Source organism: Gossypium arboreum, chromosome 8 (assembly GCF_025698485.1).
Source record: "Gossypium arboreum isolate Shixiya-1 chromosome 8, ASM2569848v2, whole genome shotgun sequence".
NCBI classification, from domain to species: domain Eukaryota; kingdom Viridiplantae; phylum Streptophyta; class Magnoliopsida; order Malvales; family Malvaceae; genus Gossypium; species Gossypium arboreum.
In genome coordinates this window covers 20,013,654-20,032,656 of record NC_069077.1, presented here as the reverse complement: position 1 = coordinate 20,032,656, position 19,003 = coordinate 20,013,654, and the positions used below count along the sequence as shown (strand labels likewise).

The window sequence follows — 19,003 nt, the reverse complement described above, 5'->3', positions numbered from 1 at the left end:
AAAAAAAAAAAAATCCAGCATATATGGGTAAATTTGCTCACAAATAGACATGTAAAATTTAAGTTATTTTACATTATTTTATTTTTTATAAATTAATATTTTAACGATTCAATAGTTAATTTTTAATATATTTGCACTTGTCATGCATATAAAAGTTTTCGATATTTCTATCATATCAATCTAAAATATTATTTATATTAATATATATTTAATAGTTAAATTATTTTTATTTTACATAAAATAAGTAGTTAAATTTTTTTAATTTATGCTAAACTTTACATTTATAATCGATATGAATGGAGCATGCAATATGATAATTGAATTATTAAAATAAAAATCATTTAAATTTTGTACCGATATTGAATCTTTTAATTATTTTAAAAATGGAAATAAGATAATAAACCTTTAAAAGTATGCTAAATTACTGTCAGCTTAGTCATTATCTAAAACATTCAAATGTAATTGAAATTTAATATGAAGGATATATAATGTGTGCAAATTAAAATTAAATATGTATATATTTATGTCATGAATAATATAGATTTGAAGAATAAAAGTAATCATTTTAAATTTTATTGACTTTAATACATTGTGTCCAACTAGTATATATATATATATATATATATATTTAATCCGATTAATGTATTTTTTGAGGGTAAACTATCTCACTTGGTCATCTAACTTTTAAGGTATTTTCATTTTGGTCACTATAAAAAATTCTTGTAATTTTGTTACCTAACTTTTAGGACGATTTCACTTTAGTCTCAAGTGTTAAATCCTTAATGGCGGTCGATTGTATATGCCAAATTACATCCACATCATGTTTGCATTTTCATTTTGGTCACCCAATTTTTAAGTCGTTTTTATTTTTCACCAAAGAATATCTTTTTTTTTAAAGCTTTGATCTAGGTAAAAAAATAAAGATTAAAGTGAAAAAGTGGTAAAAATTAAAATAGTGCATAAAAAATTTGTCAAATCGTACTTGTTTATCCTATTACCGAAAATTCTAAACAATTTTCAATATTAAAATTTTAAATTTCAAAATATCAAAATCGGTGTAATGAATTGTTGATTTTTTTTATCTTTTGATAATGTCAACTGCTTTATTACTATAATATTAAAATTAATTAATTTAATCTCCTTCTGAATTTTAAGTTTTATTTTATATTTTCAAATTATCCTTAATGAAATCAACTCAAATAACTCATATTTAATAATTATCTGTGAAACTTAAATTTCTTTTGATTATATAATCTCGATTATTCCATCAACAAGCGCAAAGTGTAGTGGTAAAGCATATTACATTTTCATGGGGGCACAAGTTCGAATTATGGAGACAACATTGTTAGGAGGGGCAATGCGAAATTTGAACATGAGTCGCAAAAAAATATAAATAATATTAAAAATCAATAATCTTCCATACTAAGCAAAAAGCAAAGAAAAATCCTTACAATTATTAAAATATGAGTTATTTGAGTTAATTTCATTAAGGATAATTTGTAAACATAACATAAAATTTTAAAATTTAGAAGATGATTAAATTAATTAATTTCAATATTATAGTAAAATATTGATTAATACTACCAAGAGATAAAAATTTTCAACAATTTATTTAATTGATTTTGATGTTTTGAAATTTAAAATTTTAATATTGAAAAAAGGGGGATTAAGAACTTTCATCAAGGGGTAAACAATTACAAATCAACAAATTTTTAATGGATTATTTTAGTTTTTATCGTTTTTCACTTTAATCCTTAATATTTTTTGACCTCAATCAATACTTAAAAAGAATTTTTTGAGTGACCAAAATGAAATTGTAAACAAGTGTATAATCAACCATTTTAGAGATTTAACACTTAGATGATTAAAATGAAAGCGCTTTAAAAGTTGAGTGATGAAATTAAAAAAATTCTCTTTGGGTGATCAAAATAAAAGTGCCCCAAAATTGAAAATAAATAGTTAAATTTTTAAATATATATATATATATATATATATATATTTCCCCATCAAATTTGAAACAATACTTAATGTTTAAAGGCTAAACAACGATAATGTTTAATAAATTGAAATATTAAGTGTTGAAAAATATGTTTGATATTTTATTTAAAATTAAATACTGAATAGAATTATATTATTTGATAAAGAAGTTAAATAAAATAAAAATCATTGAATAAGAATGTTGTATATACATATAATTTTTGTAAAAAAATCTATCTTGGTGTAATTAAAAGATGGGATTGAAGTAATACTATTATTTTGAAGATTATTAATTGAAAAAATTTGATGTAATCTAAAATTTTAACTTTAAAATATAATAATAAAAGCATAATTGAAAACATGCCGACAAATTAAAAGCAAATAGATATTTCATGGAAAGAATCTTATTGCTGCACAAATTGATTAGAACAACACATGAGATGAGCATCCCCAACTTTACTTTTCACCTTTTTTTGTAAATTATAAAATAATCCATCACTATGATGTAACATCATTAAATGATCGATGTGTCATCCCCATCATTCACATCATTTTAGCCACCAAAGATTAAAGATTATAATTTCCAACAGCCCACAAATTTCATAAGAAAAACACAGATAATTTAATGTGCAATTCATAACAGAAAAAAGATTAGAAAGGGGACCACCGCCACCGGTGGTAACTTAAAATGATCTGTTTTATAGCTTGGAGACTTGCATCCTGCCAACGCCGCCGGTGGTCTCGAAAGAGATTGTCGAAAACAGAAGTTCACAAACAACAACGAAAGCACTAAAATTGATAGCGAAGAAGGAAGCCCGAAAGCCATCTCCCATAACCAAATCCCATCAACCCATACCATCTGCTAACTATCAAAACCCTCCACCACCATCCATCATCTTCATTTCATCCACTAACACCTTCACCACTACCATGACCTTATTCATGACAAACCCAACAACACCATCCCTCACCAAATAAACCCATGTTTAAATCAATCAACAACCCAACCACACAACCCAACCACACAACAATTAATAAGCCCCAAAGATTAGACTTGCAACAAAGAAAAAGGGTATCAAAGAGAGAGAAAAAGGGAAGAGTTAGATTCGGGTCAAGGGGTCGGAGGTACTCCGGCAACTTGCTTGCCAATCCTAACAGTCAGGAAGGAGGTATCGGTGAGGAGGAGCACATATCAGAAAATCAGGCCGATCTAACGGCCGATGACGGAGATTCGGTCTTGGGTAGTCCATAAGTTGGGGGTTTTTTGAGATGTTTTCGAAAGCTCTAAATCGAGACATGGGTAGAGGAGGAAGAGATCATTTTGATGGCCTCTGATTGGAGCTCATATGGCGGGTTCGACGGCGGCAGCTACAATTGTAAAGGGAAGACAAGAGAAAAGAAAGGTGGGAGAGTCATGAGAGTAGTGAGAAGCAATAGAAATAATTAGAGAAAAAAAAAAGGGAAATAGAGTAAATTTTTTTTTAAAAATGTTACAAAACATTGGTAAATTATGTGGTGATGACGTGGCTAATATATAAACTTTTAGTGGTCTAATTTGTGTCACATATAAGATCACTAACTTCAAATAAGGACAGAGTAATTAAAAAGTTAGTAATCAAATAAGATGGGGATGTAAATCTCAGAGCTATGAGAGGATACGAATAGGTGTAAACCTGATTAGTCGGAATGGTGAACAATTGGTCCTTAGCTTCCCAATACTTGGATCTTTTGGACTTGGACCTTTCTCTCCGTTGAGGTGGCAACTATTGAAAATTCTGATAATAAGCACCGTAAACGGATCATAGACTTCCAAGTGTATTGTTCATTACATTTTGGAGAAAAGCTGTCTGACTGCAGTTCTGGTCGATACCCATTTAGGTCCAACTCTTGACTTCATTGGAACCAAAACACTGGCACCTACAATCCCCAACTCCAACACACCAAGTGCTGGTGGCCACAGCCCGTTAAATGTCGCTCAGTAATCGCTGCTGCAATCAAAGGATCCATCGAATACATGAATAGCCACCATCCAAAGATATTCTCACGTTAAGCTTACTAGCAAACTTTAGCTCCTGCACCACATCTCCACCTCCCTCTAGATTGTACCATTTTGCACCAACTGGTTCAGGCAGTCACCTTATGTAGACCTCGGATAGATGAATCATGCACCTTCCGAGGCTAATGGCTAATTTCCTCATTGTTTTTATCTACCACGGTCAGAACCAAAAGATCATAGAAGGGCTCTGCTGCAACAAACATCAAATCTTCGTTCCATCTAGGATTCAATGACTTGTCTGCCGAAACTCTAGTCCTCAACTTCACATTCCCAAGAGTTCCCTTGACATAAACCTCCGAATTCCGCTTCTTGTCTCAAGGCACTACCAAATCCTGCGCTTCAATTATATTGACTCTAAGATACCAAAGTCTAGGTGAAAGGTAGACCTTGGAACAAGTATTCATAATGCTGTCACCAGTCCAGTAACAGTGACTACATATGAATGCCATGCATCAATGAACACTTCATCAGCTTGTGTCCCGAACCAAATAACCAACATCAACTCACTTACTGATAAAATGGCCTTGTCCATGTCTTTGTCCTCCAATTTATACCACTCTGGGGCAAGTGGACTATCCAGCGGAACTTGAGTGCGAATGTTGGACACGTTAATCGCAATCTTACCTATAAACTCATTGTTTACAAATTCCTTTCTTTTCTCTCACGGGGATCTCCACAGGTAACGACTGAATTCGATCTTTTGTGAAGGCAAACACTTGGTTCCATTCTGGGTTTGGTTTATTCATCTCCAAGTACTAGGTGCTCCCCTTATAGTTTCCAATCTTCATTTAAACGGGTGACAAGCATCACCACCGGCGTTGTTCTTCCCCCACCAATATTTGGCTTGGTCTCCTTCAAGGAAAAGCCTTCCTTCTCTTCTGCCGGCATCCTGCAGTTATTACCATGTACTGTAGTATAGCGCCATAAGCGTTTCGAATAAGCACGCATATATATATATTATAATTTGCAGTATTCATTAATGTTTTGAATCGTTACTTATATAAATTGAGCAGCTTTTTATAACGTAAGAATCGAAAGAAAAAATAATCTATAATTTTGGCGCTGAAAGAACTGCTTTAAAACTATGTAACCCTAAAGCCTATAGAATATAAAAAACAACCAAAAGATCATATGACTAAAAATAATAATTGTATACTAATATTGTAAAAGAACAAGAGCTCAAGAACACAAAGGAAATTGATTTACCTGACAAAAAATAGAAAAGAAGCAAAAGTTGAAGGAGGCAAACCACAAATTAAGCTTAGGGTTTTTCTTTTTCTAACATAATCATAATGTAAGATACAAATATATAGCTACAAAGGAGTTAAATAAATTTGGAACCTGTTTTTAAAAAAGAAGTTAGTGAAAAAAAAAAAAAAAACTCTGTTTCATCCTCACTTTAAAAAATCTCTAACGATTGAGATTAAAAATTGGCATGGATGGATGCAGCAAATCAAGCAAAAATATCCTCAGTAAGCAATGATTGTTCAAAATCACCAGAATTTGTAGAGGGCACTTGAAGCTGTTCATAGTTGAGCTGTCTTGAAGCTTCATACACAGCAATACCAACACTCACAGAGAGATTCAGACATCTAACATAAGTCTCAACCATTGGAATCCGAATGGTTCCACCACCAAAAGTTTCACTTTTGCAATCTAACAACACATCAGGAGGCAGGCCACAAGTTTCTGAGCCGAATATCAAATAATCACCTTTTCTATACGAAAAGTCCTGCAACACACAATGTCAAGTTATAATTAAAACTAACCCTTAGGATGCAAAATTAACTTTATCATAGTCATTGGTCGCCTAAGAGCATAATTTAACCGGAGCAGTCCATCTACTATAAACATGAGCAATTCAGTTTTAAAGTAAATGGGTAAAATTTCAAATGAAAATAACCTTAAATAGTTAAAAATGCTTATTTTCATGTTTTCAAAAACCCAAAATTCTAACATTTTTTAAAACATGATAACTACTAAATTGCTTAATTCTTTTCATGTCACTTAAAACACAATAAATCAGCAATTTTAATGTTCAAAGTTAAAATTGCTTACGATTTTCCTATTTGCTTTAAAATTAAATGTACAAGAACTAGGTTCCTCACTTTCATAGTAGAGTGACTGATTTTGCTCCTAAGCCTATAGTGCCGAGACCAGCTAGTTAGTTAAGTTTAACCTAAATTTTCCGACTCTCCTTTTATCTCGTCAAAAAGGTAGAGAAACAAAGTCAGTGTCATATTTTCACATTCATTCTCTTGCAGTTGCAGTGAATTCAATGATTTTCTAGTTACAGAAAATTGTCATTTGGTAATGATAATCAAAGTTAGATCAGTTTATTCCAAGTCATGAAAGATTGGAACACTCGTTGCAACCAAGAACAGACTAGCCCTTGTTTGAATTCATTGACAACCAATGCCTCTGCATGGTTCCAAAGAATTATAATGAGCACCAATATAGTACTTAGATGGCTATCGTCCAACATAGGATAAATGCATAGATAGATCAACTTTAGCACTTTGCTTGACCTCTTTACAAGATATTTAAATGAGGGCCATAAAAGATTTAGAGACTCTAGGCTGAATGTTTATCAGGAAACTTAATAGTATGTTAAAGATTGCAACCTAAGTGCTAGCAATTAACAGTAACATAAAACATAAGGTGGAAAAGAGCATCAAGTGATGATAGCAAGACAAAGAAAAAAAAGAAGAAGATAATTCTAGCATTCCAAATGGTCATATCATAGAGTATAAAAAGAAAGAAAGCATACTGAATGAATTGCTGTTCCTCTTTTAGTAAAAGCCAGCAAACGCTTATCCCCTTCCTGTATCATAGGAACAAATATATTTGGAGGAAATTAATGACAAAAGATAGGGAGCATTTCTAATCCATTGTTGGGACAGGAAGAGAAAAAACCTGTTGCTTGAAATAGTTTTGAAACTCCGCCCATGAGCCATGTATTCTAACAATAACATATCTGACATCAAGTTATTGGTCAAAACAGGAGAGTAGGAGATATTTCAGAGTTGTAAGGAAAATGAAGTGGATCAAATGCGATTTGGGTCAATCTTTGTAAACTATGCTAAATGGGAAGCCTTTGAGGCTATAATTTATATATGAAAACTTGTTTGCGAGGATAGAAAAATATATGCCAAACTGTACTATGAACTGATGAACAATTAGGAAGTGCCCAATTTGAATAGAATCTTAAATTGAAAATAGAGAGAAAGGGTGTCCATGCATTTCATTCAGCAGGAAAAAAGGTATCTAGAGAACACAAATATGGGAGGATACGGCCAGTAATCCAGTCCAGCACGTTTTAATTTAGTATCATCCACTTTAAATCCTAATGGCTGAAAAAATACAACAGCAGAAGCATCTTAAATAAAAGGTCAAGGTTGGCAAAAATAAGTAAAGTAAAACAAAAAAGAGAGAAGAGAAGAGAAGAGAAAAAGATACCCCAACAAGGTGAAGGGCAACAGCTGAGGCAGCGCATGTTCTTGCAATGCAACCTGCATTTCCAGGAATCTGAAGGGATGGGCAAGGGCAGAAAAGGGAAAACAATTAAGTAGAGGTGCTTGTATATGAGCTAAAACACGTTAAAGATGAAAAATACAGTAGATACCTGAGGAGAAACTAAGACGACTTGAAGCAATTTTTGTTGGGGGTCAGGGGCAGGCAGAGAGTTGTTCCCATTTCCTGTTTCAACTTCAGCAACAACCCAGCCCACAAAGAAAGAAGATTAAGAAAGGCAGTGAACTTAATTAATTAAGAAACTTAATTAATTAAGAACAAAAAACAAGCATATATACATATATCAGTGGAGAGAGAAAAGGGTCTTACTCTTAGTCTTAGTGTGAGTGTCAGCCCTGGTATTAGAGAAAGAAGAGAGGCGTGGTATGCGTAGGGAAGAAGGGCGAAAGTTTGGGAACAAAGAAAGAGAAGAAGTATTGTTAATATGTGTTAGGCTTTGAAGAAGATGGGATTGGGAATAATATGGGACTGCTCTCATTCTTGCTCTTATGCTCAAAAGAGAGACAGATACCAATGCAGATAAAATGCTACACCTATTGGGTTTGACCTTTCTTTCTCTCTGGGTGGGATCACTGGATAACTTCACTAATACATATTACTTACTAATTACTATCACTAAGTAAATAACCCAGTTTTTCTTCTTCTTTTTCTCTTTAACCCTCTTGGCCTTGGCCTGCTACCTTTCCTAATGTCCTCCTTCCTTTATAAAACTAAAAAATAAAATAAAATAAAGGGTTTTTCCCTGGTTGGAAAGGTAGGCTGGGTGGCTCAGATCAAAACGACGATTCCCTCTGCCTCTTCCACTCAATCTTAACAAGATACAGGTCTCCTTTCTTTTCCTTTTTCTTTGCTCAATCGAGAGATCGACTTGAACTTGGGCCGCCTCATCCGCCAGAAGAGTTTAAGCAAAATACGAGAGATTCGAAAAATAGATTTAAATGAAATTTAAGATCATTTTTTATATGGGTTAGATTTTGAGTAAATATTTTCTCCAGACCCAACCCAATGTTATAAAATAATATTATATTAATTATATATATTAAATAATAATTATATATATTTATATTTATATTAAATTATTAATTCAATAATTATTGTACAAAATCTAAGAAAATAATAATTTATATTTAGTTCAATAAAATATTTATTATATTTATTTTAATTTTTAATATAATAAAACATTTAATATAATTATTTTTAATGTGTTAAAAATTATTTTAATCTTTAATTAGATAATGAATTAATATTTTTTCATCTAAATTCTATTTATTTTGAGTCAGATAGTGTTGGTTGAGTTTATTTTACCATTACTCTAGTACTAATTTATGTGTTTTACCATTGCTCTAGTACTAATTTATGTTATCTATTTTAAAATAAATTGTATTGATATAACTCCTTCATTAATTTTTTATTCATTCATTTTAGAATGCCAAACAATTTTTCTATCTTTTAACTAGTGTATTATATTTTTAAAAAATTAAATATGAATAAATCAAGTCGGACCGAATTTATTTTTTTAAATCAGAATAAACTTAAACAAAAAAATAAATCTATTTTTTAAGCTAGACCTAGACTTAAAAAAAATAATATAAATACTTTATATAAACCCCACCCCACCCCGCCCCACCCCAACCCAACCCATCAGCGGCTAGATCGACTGCGTCCCTTTTATCCTTTGTTTTATTTTCTTAGTTTCAGTTTATCTGTATTAAGAATGCTTTTAATTGTTTTATTTGGGCGTATCGGATGCTACCCATGCTTCATATCTCTGCTGTTAATTTACGAAGAATTATGTCCAGCTAAATGCTAATGGTTTATCTGCCCTTTGGGTTTTTGGATGGAGAAAAGTCAAATTGAAGTGTTGTTTATCTGACTGATCAGACACTGGTTATCCTCAAGAACTGGGAATTTATCGATGTGCCTCTTTAGTTCTCAATTCTGCTTTTGCCAAATGTGTGTATGTTTTATTTGAAGGGTGAAACATCTTGTGTAAATGTAATACCATCTCTTACTCTTATTATAAATTCAGACCTTAAGACCCACCGCTGCAATATCTGAATAGCTCAGAGCTTTTACTTATCCAGCAAGTGTTGTTGGCTCTTTCCCCATGGAGAAAGGAGTGCCATCTAGCCTTTTTGTTAGTTATGGTTCCTTTATGGAGAGGTTTAAACAGCTTCAACAACAGAAGGATGAAAAAGACAAGGCTGCAGCTTTAGAAGAATCTAAACCCCCCAAATTTGTAAAAGGGTCTTCAGCTTCCAAACTTGCCATTGCCCCTAACAAAATAGCCATGAATGTAAGCCCAGTGATTCACATAAGAACACCAAAATTTCTTCCGGAGGCAAACTTGCATTCAGCTTGAAGCAGAAACCAACGCTCGTGGCACCTCCTCTCAAGTTGGCTGCAGATGATGATGAGGAGGAGGACCAAGCTGCAGGGAAGTTTTCGGATGACAGACCACTTAAACGGAAAAAGTTGGGTCTATCAGATGACTCTGGACAAGGATAAAAAAAGTGGATGGTGGTAATTTCTGCTTTTATCTATCTTGTTGTGTTGCTTTTTATGACTTGGTAGTCCTTTGGGAGTTTACATGCTTAGGCTGCATGTCTGATACGATGCCAAGTTTGCAACTAGAATGAGTTCGTGAATATTTGAATTACTAATCTATATTTGTTGTTATGGGACTAGATAATAATTGCTCTTTTCTCTTCTCATTAAGAAACGTTTTATCGGTGTCTGAGTAAAATAGTTCCCTTAATTAACTGCTATGATTTATGAAGTCATCTGGCGGTAAGTCTTCTCTGAACTGAAAGTGGTTGAGGAAAAGAGCAAAATTTCTTGAATATTTCTCATCTCGTGAATGCAGCTTATGCCTTAAGTACCAAACACCATTGGTGGAAGGAGAAGTTCAACGAAAGATTTGGAATATGTCGCCTGCCTGCTACAAGAGTAATTTGCATTCTCTTCTTCATTCTCTTGGTATTAATCAGTTTTATAAGTGACGTGCAGCACCACCTTCCCCAACCGATCCTATTGTGAAGAAAGTTGCGGACAAACTAGCAAGTTTTGTTGCAAAAATGGATGGCAGTTTGAACATGTTACACGTCAGAAAAACCCTGGAGAGACACCCTTCAAGTATGTGCACTTTTGCATCATTTTTTGGCTCATTATGCTCTGTGCCTACGTGTATGAATGCATTCTATTTGTTCCTTTCTGCTTCCCTTTTTGGTTCCTATGTTTTGTGTATTTAATATAGTGGTCTCCAGGTTCCCTTTCGACGAGCTGTTCTGATTACAAATACTATGAATACCCGCTCGCTGAAGAGGAAAAAGCTCTTTTACGGAACAAGGACTCGCAAAGTGGTATATTGTCTTTCTCCTGCCTTGGTCATAAGATTAGGTAGCAACACTTTGAGGTTGGCTGCTTGGAGATCTAAAAGCATTTTTCTGGGTTCTCTTTGATGTGAAAAGTTTCTTTTGCCTTGTTTGCCTTGTTTCTTCACTTATTCTGTTTCTACACCAGATAAAATAGATTGAGGCACGAACAATTAGGCTAGGAAATGACTTCACAGATCTTAACAAATATCAGATTGTTGAATATCTAAAAGGGATATTTTTCATCCTTCTGTACTGACTTCATAAATGCTTTATCTAGGTGGTACTGGCATTTCAGCTTCAAAATCTACGAGCATCTCCTGTAGATCAGTTCTGCAGCAATCAAGCTATCCAACGCCTGCCTCTGCTTTGTATGAGAACAATGAGGAGCCTAGATCTTCTTTGACATCAGTAGGAAAATCAAGTAAATAATGCATGAGATACTGCTGTTAGGTTCTTTAAGTGCTGCATCATCACCTTAATTGGGGAATGGACAATTTTGTTTGCCTGATGTTATATATACATTCATTTCTAAGTTGCAGGTCCATCCAGTGCACCATCAGCCGCTGATCCTATAACAATGATGGAGTTTTACATGAAGAAGGCTGCTGAGGAAGAGAAGATGAGACTGCCTAAGCAGCCTAAAGATGAGATGCTGCCACCTCCTCCTCTTCAAGGTGAATTTTATCCCTGATTGAAGTGTATTCTTTATTTTGCTCCTTAGACACATTGCTTTTATTTTGCTGGCTTAGCAGATGCTCCTATTAAGAAAGGTCATCACATGGGTGATTATATCCCACCCAAATAGCTTGAAAAGTTCTTGGCTGCCTGCAATGATGCTGCCGCACGAAAGACTGCTAGGGAAACTGCAGAGAAGGCAAAGATTTAAGCTGATAATGTTGGGCATAAACTCTTATCAAAATAGGTTAGAAAGAAGTTGCTTTTTTTTATCTTTACTCTCTCTTGTATGCTTGGTCAGCCAGTTTTGAATTCTGTTTTAAATACTGGTTTAAATAATGGATTATGGTAATTGAGTTATGACAAATTGCCAAAGATGAATGATGTAAATGTTTGTGGAAATTATTATTAGCTTAGCAGAGGTGACCTTGACCTTATGCTTGGTTATCGATATATTAGCAGATTCTTCTTTCATTTGAAAAAGTCTGTCTCAATGGGAAAAACGTTTGTTAATTTTACGTAGGAATTTTTTTCTCAATACTAATTCCATCAAATGATATAAATTGTTGAATGTTTGGAACAGACAACAGTATATTAAATTAATTAAGGAATTGAGACAGAATATGTGCCTAAACCAACATGCGAGTTCTGGCCATTGGGCTGCGCCACAATTTAAGCTAAAAACAACAGAATTATAGGAACACGCTTTTTCTGTGGCTAAACAGTGGCATATATGTACTAATAATTATTATCCTTTGATTTTTTTTTTCTTACGGAGTTAAGTCATAATTAATTAATATAAGGTTAAAATGTGCCACATACTTTTTCGAAAATTAGAAATTTTTTTAAATTTAGATCTAATTATTAATACTGTTAATTTTTTAAATTCAAGTTAAGTGAGATTTCACAACAACAAAATTTTAAAAATTTAACAGCGTTAATAGTTGAATTTGAGTTTTGAATTTTGAAAAATAGAGAAATTAAATTTTAAAAAATAGAAATATAGGGATTAAATTCTTAATTTTGAAAAGTACAAGGATTTATGACATATTTTAACCTTATAATTACTAAAAATAAATAACCAAATTATTAAAAATAAAAATGCGATTACAATAAATATACTATAAATATCGTTTACCTTTTAAGTTACATCATAGGTAATCCATACATAATTATCTACTAATTTATTTAAACAAATTATTATTTAAAATGTAATTACCTTTGTATTATTTTATGGTTCACCCAAAGGTCCCAAACTATTACCCAAATTTTAAATTGGTCTATAAATTTCAAAACAAAATGCTTATAGTATTAGTATTTTATCAATTAAGTTCTTTCATTAGATTATTTTTCAATTCAAGCATTAAATGTTAGTTTGAATTTGGCATGAAGTATAACATGCAAATCAAATTATAAACATGTATATACCAACCCCATAGACAATTTAAATTTAATGTGTTAAAAAAAAGAGAAAATAATAAAAAAAATTTTGATATTACACCATCAAATTTAAGCTCTCTATGTCATAAATTTAAGCAGGCAATCAATGTCGGATGGAAGAGGATTCAATTAGAATGTTATATAAGTTTGGGGACCAAAAGTCAAAATTAGAGGATGTATAATAAAATTAACCCTTAGTTTATTGTTGTTGGCAGATAGTGAGAATCCGTCGAGTATTATTATTTTTTTCCTTCGACCCGGTCGCTACAATGTCGATTGTCCAAAGCTCTTGTGTTTTGCCTTGACTTTTCAAGAAAGTGGAAACCCCAAACTCTTTTTTGTCTCTGCTGTTTGTTGGTAATAAGAGTCGTCCGTGAAGACTTTTTGTTGGAAGTTAGGGACAGGGTCAGTTCGCAAATCCAGGTGTGGGTAGATCGAGAAACTCTTTTTTGAGCTTTGCTGCCAACTGAAATAGAAGAAATGTCTAGTTTGCAAAGGGGTTTCGATCAAAAGATAGATTACGTGTTCAAAGTGGTGCTAATAGGAGACTCTGCTGTGGGGAAATCGCAGCTCTTATCCCGTTTCACAAGAAACGAATTCAATATCGATTCCAAGGCCACCATCGGCGTCGAATTCCAAACTAAAACTTTGCTTATCGATCATAAATCCGTCAAGGCTCAGATTTGGGATACTGCTGGTCAAGAAAGGTATATAAACTTTATACATACAAACCCTTTTCCTATTACTCATTTTTACTGCTATTTGTTTATGGGAATTGGGACGATGCCCTTTATCAACCATTAAACATATCTATGTTGCTAAAAAGCTTGAGACTTTAGATTAGAGGATTGGTTTCTCTTTGATTTCTGACTGTATTTGGTCAGTCATAATTGAGCTTGATAATAGGTGAAACTATGTATATATATATATATATATATATATGTACGGTATGTATGATATGTTGATAATGGTGGTTGATGGAACACAGGTACCGGGCGGTAACGAGTGCATACTACAGAGGAGCAGTGGGGGCAATGCTGGTGTATGACATAACTAAGCGTCAGTCATTTGATCATGTTGCCAAGTGGTTAGAGGAATTGCGTGGACATGCTGATAAAAACATTGTGATTATGCTTGTGGGCAACAAGTCTGACCTTGCCTCCCTTAGAGCTGTTCCCATAGAGGATGCCAAGGAATTCGCCCAAAGGGAAAGCCTCTTCTTCATGGAGACTTCAGCCCTTGAGGCCACTAATGTCGAATCGGCTTTCCTTACTGTTGTAACAGAGATTTACCGAGTCATCAGCAAGAAAAACCTGGTAGCCAATGATGAACAAGAAGAATCCGGGGGTAATGCATCACTTCTCAAGGGAACTACCATTGTTGTCCCTGGTCCCCAACCACAATCTGGTTCTGGAGGAAAGAGTTTCAGTTGCTGTGCGTCATCATCATAGCCATAGGGGGAACTGAATGATACTGCTGAACCCTTCTCTATGTGTTGTCTCTTCTTTCTAGCAGGTCTTTTTAATCATCTTTTATAAAATCACCCCTTCCTTGTGTGCCTGATCATGTGTAGAGTTTGTATTGCAACACCCTTTCCCCTAGTTGATTGATATATATATATACACACACTCACATAGAGAGAGAGAGAGAGAGAGAGTTTAGGTTTGTCTTCAAAAATTAAAAAGATGTAATGTATTGACATTAAGATTTGTCTTGTACTCTTTATCTGACTCGAAATCTTGTGTGGTTCTGATTGGTTGGTTTAGCTGTCATTGTTGCCAAACGGCTAATTTATTACAATTATACAAAGCATTCTTATTTCCGATGTTCTGGTGTAATGGAAATAATTGAAGTCTATTATCTAGTCTAGTCCAAGTCTAAGATTTTGTTAATGGTTTACGGCAGAGGGTTGAGGAGACATTTCAAGTTTTCTGCTTCAATAAATTAACTGCCATTGGTGAATGGTGATAATTCCATCCATTCCGTCCAAGTCCAACTATACCCAAAAAAAAGTTTCTTTTTTGTCTGAGGCTTTCCGGTATAGATAGCCACATTAGATTCCGACTAAATTTAGAGTTGAACCTCTAAAGAAAGCAAAGTTCTTCTATCATTGTTTTTCCATCCACAAGACTCGAATACGAGATAAACAGCAAAGTTTATGAATACAACAAGAATAGCACTCTCCAATATAAGCAAAAGGGTTCCTAGGTTGTTAGTTGATGGTTTAAATTCATCAATATAAAGTATAGTATCATAGTTTGACAGAGAAAGAACACACATGCATATTTAAAAGAAAAATAGTGGCAATGAACTGTCTATTATAAAAGGAAATATGCTTTAATATGCAACTAACTAAGCAATCTTTTGATATAATATATGGATCTTTTCATTTTTGTGCAATCTACAGATAGTACGAACAGGGAAATGTTCTGATGAGGAGCTCTGCACAATTTTATTCTTAAAGAAGTCAGACATGCATCTACTTCATTGCATCACCTGCGCATGCATCAGAAAAAAAGATTTATTACTTTGTTGAAATATGCAAGGAAAAAAAATATCAAGTGCTTGTAAAGAGGGTGAGGGGAATGGAAGAATACATGGTTCGAAGTTGGCAGTACATTTCTGAGGCAGCTGGCGGGCCATGTTCCGATCCACACCAGTTATGGGAGGACCATTAACAAGAACACACAGACAAGGTTGCCCCAGAGCTTTGATGGCATTGCAGCAAGTCTCACTTGGTGGAATACGGCTAAAGGGAGCAACTGCTGCTCTGCAGGGTATTAACTGCACCAGTGCTGACAAGAATGTGCTGTGACAAGTGGTGCCCTCGCCTTGTTCCACCATACCTGTAAGGACCAACACAAACACCATAAAAGGCACAGCCTTGGACTTGGTGTTGGAGTTGGACCCAAAAAGAAGCAGTAGCAGCTTCATATTTGATTTTTTGAGCTTATCTTTATCTCCACTCCCTTGGAATATTGGAAATGCTTAGACTTCCCTCTTTCCTCTTACAAGGACTATATGTTTCACACTTGCACTTCAACTGCAGGTGTCTATATATCTATATATACATACATGAATAACAGTCATTCCATGTCATGTCATGTCATAAGGTACCTCTATCCTAACCACATATCACACAGTTCATGCCATCATCTCGCTTAAACTTCTTGCAGTGATGAAACTGAAACAGTTAGTAAACCAAACTGTCAGGACCTTTTTCTTGCCTAAACTTGTGAAAAAAAGAGTTCAGCTCTGAAGCATGGCTTTCATGTCAATCACAGTAGTGAATTTTGGTTTGCAAGTGCCAGCCACATGATATAAAGTTACTTCGTCTCCTTGAGTTGTTTCTGAATTCTAGTGCTATACGTTCTTGAAAATAATTCAATCTAGTGGCAGGGGAGAACCCCCGGGGGCTAAACTATAAAATTGCTATTTAGGTCCTTACAATTTTTAAAAATTTTAAATTAGTAAAGGTAAAATTTCATTTTGGCCCCCTAAAATTATAAAAATTTAATTTAATCCTGTACAAATTATAAAGATATAGACTATAAAAATTAAAATTTCATCTGTCCTAAAAATTGTTCTAGCTTCGATTTCAAAATAATTTTAAAATATTATAATTATTTAATTTTTATTAATTATAAAAAAATTTAATTGCTCCTATTGGACGGGTTGATTGTATGTATCAATTAAATATATTTAATTATTTCTTAAATTTTTCATAAATTTTATAATATTTTATTCGTTATAAATTAAAACATAATAATATATAAAGTTTAATTGTATAAATATGATAATTTATATTACATTGAATTTAAATAAACAATATTTGAAATTATTTTTACAATATAAATATTACAAAAATAGATGGCATGAAATTTTTTATATATATACTTTCTAAATTAATTTTAATTATTAATTAGTGAATGTAGATTGTTAATTAATTTTAAATATTGTGACCTCTAAATAATTTATTGTAACGTTATTTATATTTTTAAATATTTATTTCAATTTTAATAGTGTATTTAATTTGTAAAAATAGTGATAAACTTTAAAAATATTAAATAGTTCCAAAATTTATATTGACTTATTATGTAAAATTATAAATTAAATTATTAAATATAAGTAAATTACAAGAACTTATTATAAAGATATAACTTATAAAATACCATTAAAAATTATATAAAAGGGCACAAATATTTACTTTCTTTCCTTGTTAAACTTGCATAATGTGAACACATAAAAATCTTATAATATAGAATATTTAAATTTATTTTTAAAATATAAATATTATTGCAACATATATGACTAGAAATTAGATATGGATTTTATATTAAATAGCAAGTTATGGTATACCATTTAAAAAAATTGTCATGACCCACAAATTTATCATTTAAAAATAAAAGAACAAATAAATTTTAATGGAGTCTAAATACTTAAACAATCAACAAGTAAAGGGATAAACAAAGTATTTTAAGTACATTAATTAAAATAAACAAAACAAGTTTCATATAGATAAGTACAAACCGATTTCCAAAGTGATATGTGGATCTAACCTTTTAAATTTATATTTTAAGTTAATAATTAGTTTAATTGATATAATTAAACTTAAATCTAGTTATTTAAATTTTCATGGTAATATTTAAATATTTTATTATTTAATCAAACTAATTATTAACTCATAAAAATCTATACCAATTTATATAATAAATCATTTGGTAATTATAAATGTGTACAATTAACTACTATTAATAACATAAATAAAAATGTTTAAAGGTATAAAAATAAGGATTAAAAGAAATTTTAAAGCTTAAATTACAATTTAGCTCCGTAAGAACTAAATTTTAGGGATTAAATCTTTTAAAATAGTTAAATAAAGATCAAACTTTTCTAATATTCTTAAATAAGAGAGTTTCAAATGATGTATATCATGTTTCAAATTATATTTTATTTTTAAGTCATATCTAACTCAATGACATATGCTTTATTATTAACACATCAATATTCACCTAATTTTGTACTACAAACTAGAGTGAAGTGCATTAAAAATTCATTTATTTAAGCACGTTTGAAAATGTTTGGCCCTTATGTGAGCAACCTTAAGGTTTGACTCAATTTAAGCATTGACATAATGATTTTTTTGCCCTTCAGTTTTACAAAAAAAGTCACTTTAATCACCTATTTAATTTTTTGCCTCGTTTAGCCATTGAATTTATTGAACTTATATTTTTTTGTCAAATCACTTCAAAATGGATGAAAATTTTGTCATTTATTAACATTATTGGCGTGACATACACGTGGATAACATGTCATCATTTAATTAATTTTTAAAAATTTTAAAAATATTTAAAATATTTTATCTTGTTTTCAATAATTTTAATGATTATTTTTACAGATAATTTTTTAATTAACTAAATGCTGACGTGTCATCTACCGACTATTCACGTGTATGCCACAACAATAAAGTTTAAAAAAGTAAATTTTTTCATCCATTTTGAGGTGATTTGACAAAAAAATACAAATTTAAGAACTAAAAAAAAGTAAAAATTAAATATAAGACTAAAGTAAATTTTTTTTAAATTAAAGGGCCAAAAAAGTCTTTATAACTTAACCATTTAGCCCATTAATAATGATTTGTCATAATAGTGTATAAGGATGACTTGAATTGGATTTAGAAATTATCACATGCTTTTAACTGGTATTAAAAAAACACAAGATAAAATATTTATTTGATTAAGAGAGAGAGAGAGAGATTACAAGTATCAAAACTAGCTAAGTTTGTCTCGTAATGGTAAAAGCATGAATCGATAAACATATGTATCAAACTCAAAAAAGAAAATAAAAACACAAAAAGGCAAGAACAACACTGTATTCTCTCCAAACTAGAAAAAGTAGATGGAAAAACCAACCAAAATCACTTCTGAAATCTGTGCTTGGAACA

The 19,003-nt window shown here is 32.0% G+C and overlaps 3 protein-coding genes and 2 pseudogenes across 5 annotated transcripts; 2 read left to right on the top strand and 3 right to left on the bottom strand.

Annotated features, from left to right (window-relative positions):
* Nucleotides 1-2,365: 2,365 nt before the first annotated feature.
* Nucleotides 2,366-4,821, bottom strand: LOC128296590 (FT-interacting protein 3-like; annotated as a pseudogene).
* LOC108469895 (uncharacterized) lies at nucleotides 2,529-8,562 on the bottom strand. 3 transcript variants are annotated; one of them, XM_017771000.2, is made up of 8 exons: nucleotides 7,877-8,562; nucleotides 7,659-7,741; nucleotides 7,493-7,561; nucleotides 7,328-7,386; nucleotides 6,950-7,010; nucleotides 6,804-6,857; nucleotides 5,531-5,765; nucleotides 2,529-4,922 (listed from the first exon to the last, which is right to left on the bottom strand). In XM_017771000.2, the coding sequence occupies exons 1-8, from the start codon at nucleotides 8,043-8,045 to the stop codon at nucleotides 4,888-4,890; spliced, it is 765 nt and encodes a 254-aa protein (XP_017626489.1). In that variant the 5' UTR covers nucleotides 8,046-8,562; the 3' UTR covers nucleotides 2,529-4,887. The 3 variants fall into 3 exon arrangements, with proteins under 3 accessions (XP_017626489.1, XP_052887770.1, XP_052887769.1); XM_053031810.1 differs by having other exon boundaries at nucleotides 2,529-5,765; nucleotides 7,659-7,732; nucleotides 7,877-8,561; XM_053031809.1 differs by having other exon boundaries at nucleotides 2,529-5,765; nucleotides 7,877-8,560.
* Nucleotides 8,563-9,193: 631 nt separating this feature from the next.
* LOC108467528 (SURP and G-patch domain-containing protein 1-like protein) lies at nucleotides 9,194-11,986 on the top strand (annotated as a pseudogene).
* Nucleotides 11,987-13,240: 1,254 nt separating this feature from the next.
* Nucleotides 13,241-14,884, top strand: LOC108467527 (ras-related protein RABA4c-like). The gene is made up of 2 exons (XM_017768170.2): nucleotides 13,241-13,766; nucleotides 14,048-14,884. The coding sequence occupies exons 1-2, from the start codon at nucleotides 13,540-13,542 to the stop codon at nucleotides 14,508-14,510; spliced, it is 690 nt and encodes a 229-aa protein (XP_017623659.1). The 5' UTR covers nucleotides 13,241-13,539; the 3' UTR covers nucleotides 14,511-14,884.
* Nucleotides 14,885-15,538: 654 nt separating this feature from the next.
* LOC108469431 (protein LIM1-like) lies at nucleotides 15,539-16,094 on the bottom strand. The gene is made up of 2 exons (XM_017770314.2): nucleotides 15,657-16,094; nucleotides 15,539-15,555 (listed from the first exon to the last, which is right to left on the bottom strand). Exons 1-2 carry the CDS (start codon nucleotides 15,991-15,993, stop codon nucleotides 15,539-15,541), a joined length of 354 nt encoding a protein of 117 aa, XP_017625803.1. The 5' UTR covers nucleotides 15,994-16,094.
* Between the last annotated feature and the right edge of the window lie 2,909 nt (nucleotides 16,095-19,003).